This window comes from Berghia stephanieae, chromosome 15 (assembly GCF_034508935.2).
Source record: "Berghia stephanieae isolate SIO BIC M18660-M18661 chromosome 15, UCSD_Bste_1.3, whole genome shotgun sequence".
Lineage (NCBI taxonomy): Eukaryota > Metazoa > Mollusca > Gastropoda > Nudibranchia > Aeolidiidae > Berghia > Berghia stephanieae.
In genome coordinates, this window is record NC_088374.1 from 9,783,117 (window position 1) to 9,790,639 (window position 7,523).

General features: G+C 36.8%; 1 protein-coding gene across 1 annotated transcript; it reads right to left on the reverse strand.

The window, feature by feature from the left end:
• Window positions 1–3,275: 3,275 nt before the first annotated feature.
• On the reverse strand, window positions 3,276–5,201 carry LOC144960357 (uncharacterized). Its single transcript, XM_078893440.1, has 3 exons — window positions 5,038–5,201; window positions 4,339–4,701; window positions 3,276–3,929 (listed from the first exon to the last, which is right to left on the reverse strand). The coding sequence occupies exons 1-3, from the start codon at window positions 5,083–5,085 to the stop codon at window positions 3,276–3,278; spliced, it is 1,065 nt and encodes a 354-aa protein (XP_078749566.1). The 5' UTR covers window positions 5,086–5,201.
• Between the last annotated feature and the right edge of the window lie 2,322 nt (window positions 5,202–7,523).

Consider the following 7,523-nt stretch of genomic DNA (forward strand, 5'->3'; position numbering starts at 1 on the left):
TCACTTTTCTGAATACATAATTATGTGTAACGTTGATTGTGTATAGTATTATTCATACTGTTAACAAATTTCAATCAACTCTAAATGGAAATCAAAAATATTATTCTTGAAAACAAATACAACTGTGTCTACTCAGACCTAATTTTGCCTACACAGGCCGCAAACATTCTTCTTCTTCTTCTTCTTCTTCTTCTTCTTCTTCTTCTTCTTCTTCTTCTTCTTCTTCTTCTTCTTCTTCTTCTTCTTCTTCTTCTTCTTCTTCTTCTTCTTCTTCTTCTTCTTCTTCTTCTTCTTCTTCTTCTTCTTCTTCTTCTCTCTCTCTCTCTATCCCCTCTCTCACTCCCATCAAAGGCAATTGCGGTCAAAAGGAATGTGGGACTCATACAATTTAGTGATGAATGCTCATAAAAATAGCTGACTAAAAACAATAACTAAGATCTGATTGACGTCAATAGGCACCGAGATAACCACGAACTCTCAGTTTTTCGTCATAATGTAAACAATTATAATGATTGTAAACATAGAAAAATACACAGGTTTTAATACAATAAATAATTACAAAAACCTGATGAGGTCAATTTCGTTATAACCATATGCCCTTATTTGCTTTTATAAAACTATTGATGTCAACAGGATATTAACGTGTCAATACACAAAAGTATGTGTTATGCTGATTGTTTATCGTATTATTAAAAATCTTAAGAAAATAATATCCAGTCCAAATGATAATCAGAAACTTTATTCTTGAAAACAAATTCAACTGTGTCTGCTCAGGCTTTAGATTTGCCGACACAGACCGCCAATCTCCTCTCTCTCTCTCTTTCTCTCTCTCTCTCTCTCTCTCTCTCTCTCTCTCTCTCTCTCTCTCTCTCTCTCTCTCTCTCTCTCTCTCTCTCTCTCTCTCTCTCTCTCTCTCTCTCTCTCTCTCTCTCTGTTTGCCTCTCTATCTCTCTCACACACACACAAACACACACACACATTCACTCCCATAAAACGGGTCAAAAGGAATGTGGGACTCTGTTAGGGATAATCTAATCTACTAACACAATACATTTCAACAGTCGTAACGTCACTTTCCTTGTAATGACCCATGGTAACTTAGTAACTGGCTCTAAACAATCGGAATAATTGGGGGCGCCTTTATGAAATATTTCTCCGACGATCATAAAAGCGTATGCAAAGGGAAAAAAAAACATTTCAAATCTGATCATGTTTTGACTTTGATACATTCTGATCACAAGACATATGAAAAGTTTTAGCCAGAATGAATAATAAAAAGTACAGATTTACTTTGTTTCGAACCACGATGGCTGCCTTTGCTGGGCGACGAGACATCAGACTATTGAATCCAATTCATAACACATACAATTTAATGATGAAAGCTCATAAAAATGGCTGACAAAAAACAATAACTTAGAGCTGATGGACGTCAATAGACACCAAGATAACCACAAACTCTCGGACAGTCGTCATAATGTAAACATTTAGAATGAATGGTAAACATAGAAAACTACACAGGTTTTATTAAAATAAACAATTATAAAAGTCTAAAGACGTCAATGTCGTTCTATATCTTTGCCCGTATTCGGTAATATAAAACTATTGATGTCAACAGCATATATCGTGTAAATGCACATAAGTATGTGCTACGTTGATTGTTTATTGCCTTACTCAAACAGTTTAGTGATAATTGCTCATAAAATGGCTGATTCAAAATAATAACTAATATCTGAGTCACGTCAATAAAGACCTTGATACCTACAAATCTCGGACAGTCGTCACAAATGTACACAGTTATTATAATGATTGGCAAACAAAGAAAGCTACACAGGTTTTACAATCGACGGCATGTGTTTTAGTAAATTACGCACTATTCTACCGCTTGATCAATAGAACCAACGCGGAAAACTACGTGGAAAAACACAGAAATGCTTGATTTTCATCACATAACTGTATTATATGAATGTATACACATATATAAAAGTCATAAAAAATGAAAAAAAAAATGTCATCAGAATTACATAATCGACGGCGGCCATATTGAAAATTTAGGGCATTTCGTAGGCGCTATATAGAGAAAAAAGTACAAAAGATAGAGAGCTCAAATTCAAGGAAGTGAGAAACAAGACAATTGTAGGTGTTATTATGAAGAGATATCGGATCTATTGGCAGTATTTGCAAATTTAATGAATTTTGAAAATTGCCGAAAAAAAAACACGACAAAATACTCAGTATTGACGAATAAAGTAACTCATATTTTTTTTTAGATAATGAAAACTGCATTTTTCTCTTCATAATAACACAGATAACCCATAAGGAACAACTATGCAAAATATGGTGATTCTAGAGCTGGTAGTTTGAATTTTATATCCCGCGCACGGTGGCCCTGTATCCGAAAAATGAGTAAATGAGAAAATCGCATTTGAAAACCGACATCCGAAAACCGAACTTATCCTTTTTTAATCATAAAAACTGCATTTATCTCTTCATAATAACACAGATAACTCAATAAGGAACAACTATGCAAGATATGGTGACTCTAGAGCTGGTACTTTAAATTTTATATCTCGCGTACTGTGACCATATACCGGAAAAATGAGTAAATGATAAAATCGCATTTGAAAATTCGACATCCTAAAACCGAACATATTTATAAAATCATGAAAACTGCATTTATCTCTTTATAATAACACAGATAACTCAATAAGGAACAATTATGCAAGATATGGTGACTCTAGAGCTGGTACTTTAAATTTTATATCTCGCGTACTGTGACCATATACCGGAAAAATGAGTAAATGAGAAAATCGCATTTGAAAATTCGACATCCTAAAACCGAACATATTTTTTAAATCATAAAAACTGCATTTTTCTCTTTATAATAACACAGATAACTCAATAAGTAACAACTATGCAAAATATGGTGACTCTAGAGCTGCTGGTAGTTTAAATTTGATATCTCGCGTACTGTTACCATGTTTCGGAAAAATGAGTGAATGAGAAAATCGCATTTGAAAAATCGACATCCAAAAACTGAAAAATTCAGTGTCTCAAACTAAAAAATACCAACTTTCCTCACCTAAAACTTTACTTATGCATATCTAAATGATCCCAAATTATACCCAAAAAAATAATCTGCAACCGAAATGATGAGCGACATGATCAAATAAAATTTTTAAAAATTTTCAAAATGGGTCAAACATACCTGACAGGCGATATGCCAAAAAATTTCACAGTAAAATGATAAAAAAGATACAAATACCTCGTTGAACAAGTTAAAAACCTCCTGGCACATAAGAGGGTCCCCCCTCAATGGCTTCTAACCTGTCCTGCTCCTTCTGCTGGGCAACACGCCTTACTTCACGACGTCTTTTGGCAACAGCCGTGACAGCCGATTCTGCTCCGGATATCCGTCTTGCATCTCTCTTGAGGCCGAGGCACACACGATCCGACGAAGGTAATATATCCAGAACAGAGAAAAAGGAATGTGTAGCAGACGAACCCATGTTGAATTCCCCCACTGCCAGCATGCAGGAGATGAAAACACGCTTGAAGCCACAGAAGAGATGCTTTGGACACTTTGCCCAAATCACGGCGTGCAATGACTCATTTGCATTCTGAGTCGAGCCTAGCAAACAGCGTCCCAGAAGAGAGGGGTCGGTCAACCTTTCATATGTTGACTTCACATGTTTTGCCACTGTCTCGTTCAGATAGGTTGACTGGTCAGAGGTAGTCGGTGGCTTATCTCCAGCGCTGATGGCCTTACGGCATGAACACCAGGTATCAGCACAGAGGTGATGCTGCGGGCTATCAGGTGTGGAGATGGAGTGGTAATACGATGCCCAGATGGCATCAGACATCTCCTTCACACTTCCATTATGTCCCCTGACTGCTCGAGTGTAGTACCGCTGAAGGAGTCCAATATTGGTCTGGAATAGAACAGGAACAATTTTTAAAATGTAAAAATTGAAATGCAAGAAAAAGTTTACAGCTCATGAAATATATACAATCATAATGATACAAACCCTGAAAACTACTGAGACTGAGGAGGATAAGAAAAAAGTTAAAACCATAATTACAAACATGTATCGAGTTTCAGACTTGAAAAAATTCATACCTTGAGTATAATTATCGGAAAAGTCTACTTGTCCTGTAAACAACAAAATCCAGTATCAAAAATAAAGCAGATGATGTTTTTGACAATTGAAATAATTCATCCTTATTGCTACACAAAATGCTAGAATAAGTATCCACACTTGAATCAAAAATAACTTAGACAAAAATATAATCTGAGAAAAAAAGACCATAGACAGGAAAAAAATAAAAATAAAACCAAACCTGTGTCAGGCTTCCCTTGACACGACCGCCAAGAGTCACTGGCACCGACAGTCCTTTACACTTGGTGATATCGTTCCGCAGAGCAGAGTTGAGGCGCTTCGCCACATGGTTCACACACTCCTCTTTCTCAACAGGATTGTCAGGACCATATGGACATTCCTTCGTCAGGGCGCAGAAAGTTTTGGAGTCACCATCCCCAACAAACCGTGTATAGCGCATATGATGGTCCTGTGAGCGCCTCCACATCACTAAAGCACCCTCCACCTCCATACCACCAGATGAACCTTCATAGTTTATGGTGCATGTGCCAGATATCCGATGGTCCTCTATGGCCTTAGTGTCTTGCGCATGGAGTGAGCAAAACTAAGGAATATAAAGAAAGAGAAAAAAAAACACAAGTAAACAAAGGGTTGTAATCCTGTACAAGATAAGTAATACTAGAGATATATGCTAACTAAAACAGAAAAATTCAAATGGACTTGACAAAATAAATGTATTTTGGTGGAATCTGTTTTTGTTTTCTAAATTGTAAAACTCTTTTCAACATGTAACAGTAGAAAAAAAGGCAGAGCATCAAAACTATGATATTTTTTCCTGTTCAATCTAAATGTTCTGATTACTTCAAAATTAAATTATTTAGATACCTGCAATAAAAGTACAAAAGAAAGGAAATTATCAACCATTAAAAAATATTCTCACCTTGCAATGAAGCGACATGACATGAAAGTCAATGACCAGACCAGTCATGACTTCAATGATCGCTGCACAGCCAAGCTTTGAAGTGTGGCCCCTCTTTGCCCAAGTACCATCATAGCTGACAGCGACGTCCAGTATTCCCTCTTGCGAGAAAGCATCCGGGTGATGAGTCTTGAATTACTCTGAGACTTTCTCCCGTGACAGCCTCAAAACGCTGGGTGAATATTCCGTGGCCTTGTCATAAATCGAAGAGACATGGCTGTTGAAGGCATTCAGAGTTATTCCAGTCATTCCCATTCCCTCCGAAAATTTCTGGAGAGAAGCGTGGCCAACACCAATAGATAAAGCTGAAGCCACTATCCTGCGGGACATCTCAAAGGATTTTGAATCTGGAAGACGATGAGATGAGTCAGCCTTGTTGATGATGGCATTGCAATGGCTGCACCACAACTCCAAGGACCCGACAAAAGCCATAGACTGGGGACCATTCCGAATGGAAAGACTGGCAGTTCCACAATCTCGACAGCAGATTCCGTCCAACAAAGAGCTGATTGCAGACAAGTCGACGATTACAGTTGATGATTTGTAATCACCGTTGACAATCTGAGATGAAGACGAGAAGAAGCCTAATTTCCGCTTCGAAGCAGATGGACGAGGAGTCAGAATATCCGAAGCAGAAGACGAGGAGGGCAATGGTGTCGTGGAAATGGATGCAGAAGAAGAGGGTGCTGGAGACGACGAAGGGGGAACTGTTGGTGAACGAGGTGCTGGAGATACTGATGCTGCTACAGCTAAGGACAATGTATCCCTTGAAACCGCCAACATTTTCAAGTGATTCCGCTGCGAAGTCATTCTTCGCTTGCGTCGCTGGATCACTCTGGCTTTCATGATGAATACTGATAAGAGAAAGAAAATCACAAAAAAAATTATGAATGAGCTAAAGCATTGTTTTGAAAGTAACATGATAATAAATCACACATGGTATGCTGCTGACTATGTACACTGAACTGTAGTAAAAATTGAAATTGAAGTTAATTTGTAATGAGTAATGAAATCAACAACCTGCCAATTTGAGAGACTTCTCTAGAGGAATACATGAATAATTCACATTTTATACAAGGCACAAGTCCAAATTGTGGACTATTCCTAATACTAAAAAACGATAAACAAATCAGAACTTATTCAGGCTTGTCTCACAAAAACACTAACTATCTACTACTACTAACACACTATCTAGAGAGTAGAAGTAGATAGACTAGTACTAGCTGGTCATAATTTTGTGAGTCTTTAGCTGAGATCTACAAGAACGATCTATAAGAACTGCAGCAAAATAGTGAAATAATACTATTGAAATAAATATGTACTTTCCTGAATGACAAAACTGATTTTTGTAGGTAAAATCGCTGTCAACTGAGAGGACAACAAAGAACGAAATCTATCAAAATCTATGACTAGTACTAGCTGGTCATAATTTTGTGAGTCTTTAGCTGAGATCTACAAGAACGATCTATAAGAAACTGCAGCAAAATAGTGAAATAATACTATTGAAATAAATCTGTACTTTCCTGAATGACAAAACTAATTTTTGTAGGTAAAATCACTGTCAACTGAGAGGACAACAAAGAACGAAATCTATCGAAATCTACTCTACTAACGTATTCAACTTCAATAGTATTCAGATGCGGGCTCGTCTCTAGATAAATATTGCAAAATTAGAACATATACTCACCCAAAAGACAATATCCAGATGTGAGATGAAGTAATAACTTCACAAAACAAGAGAAACGATGATAATAAACAAAAACTTTCTTCAGAAAGCGTCTCGATTGAAAAGATGCGTGTGGTGAAGATGGCTTTGTTTACAGCAAATGACAGAATGACCCATTTCCGATCATGACACGAGGGAATCCCCTTCTCTTCGGCCAATGGGAGAGCGGTATTTAATTTTCAACCAATCAGCGAACAGTAATTGGGAAATCTTGTGTTTGAGGCCAACTTATTATGGTCCACAGATCGGTAATTGTTATTTTTAGCCACTACCGGTTGTGGACTAATAATAACAAGCGAGAAACGATCTTTCCATTGATACCAAACACGATATGCTTGTATAAATAGAAAGTAGCGTAACTAAGGTGTGAAAATTACCGTTTTTAGGCAAACGATTTTTTTTTCTTGAAACACGAATGTACCAGGCCTACTGTAACTGCATTTTAATCACTTTTATAATGATTTTTGACAATTTAGATGTCAAAAAATCGATTTTTCGATATTTTTTCTATACAATGACGAAAAAAAAAATGTAAACGATGTTTTCACCCTAAATCCCAAAAATTTGACTGATCATCCCCCTTAAACGTTGGTTATATAATATCTATTGATGCAATGCGTTTAGTATTTTTTTAAAATCATTATATCGGCCATCCAATATAACGTGTCAACACACAAAAGTATGTGAAACGTTGATTGTTTATAGTATTATACATACTGTT

What these genes read in the sequence shown, in the direction of transcription:
- LOC144960357 (XM_078893440.1), bottom strand. Translation starts at nt 5,085, where the DNA reads ATGACTGGTCTGGTCATTGACTTTCATGTCATGTCGCTTCATTGCAAG. An exon ending in TCATGTCGCTTCATTGCAAG is followed by an intron (nt 4,702 to 5,037) that starts GTGAGAATATTT and finishes TATATTCCTTAG; the next exon opens with TTTTGCTCACTCCATGCGCA. An exon ending in TCAAGGGAAGCCTGACACAG is followed by an intron (nt 3,930 to 4,338) that starts GTTTGGTTTTAT and finishes GTTCTATTCCAG; the next exon opens with ACCAATATTGGACTCCTTCA.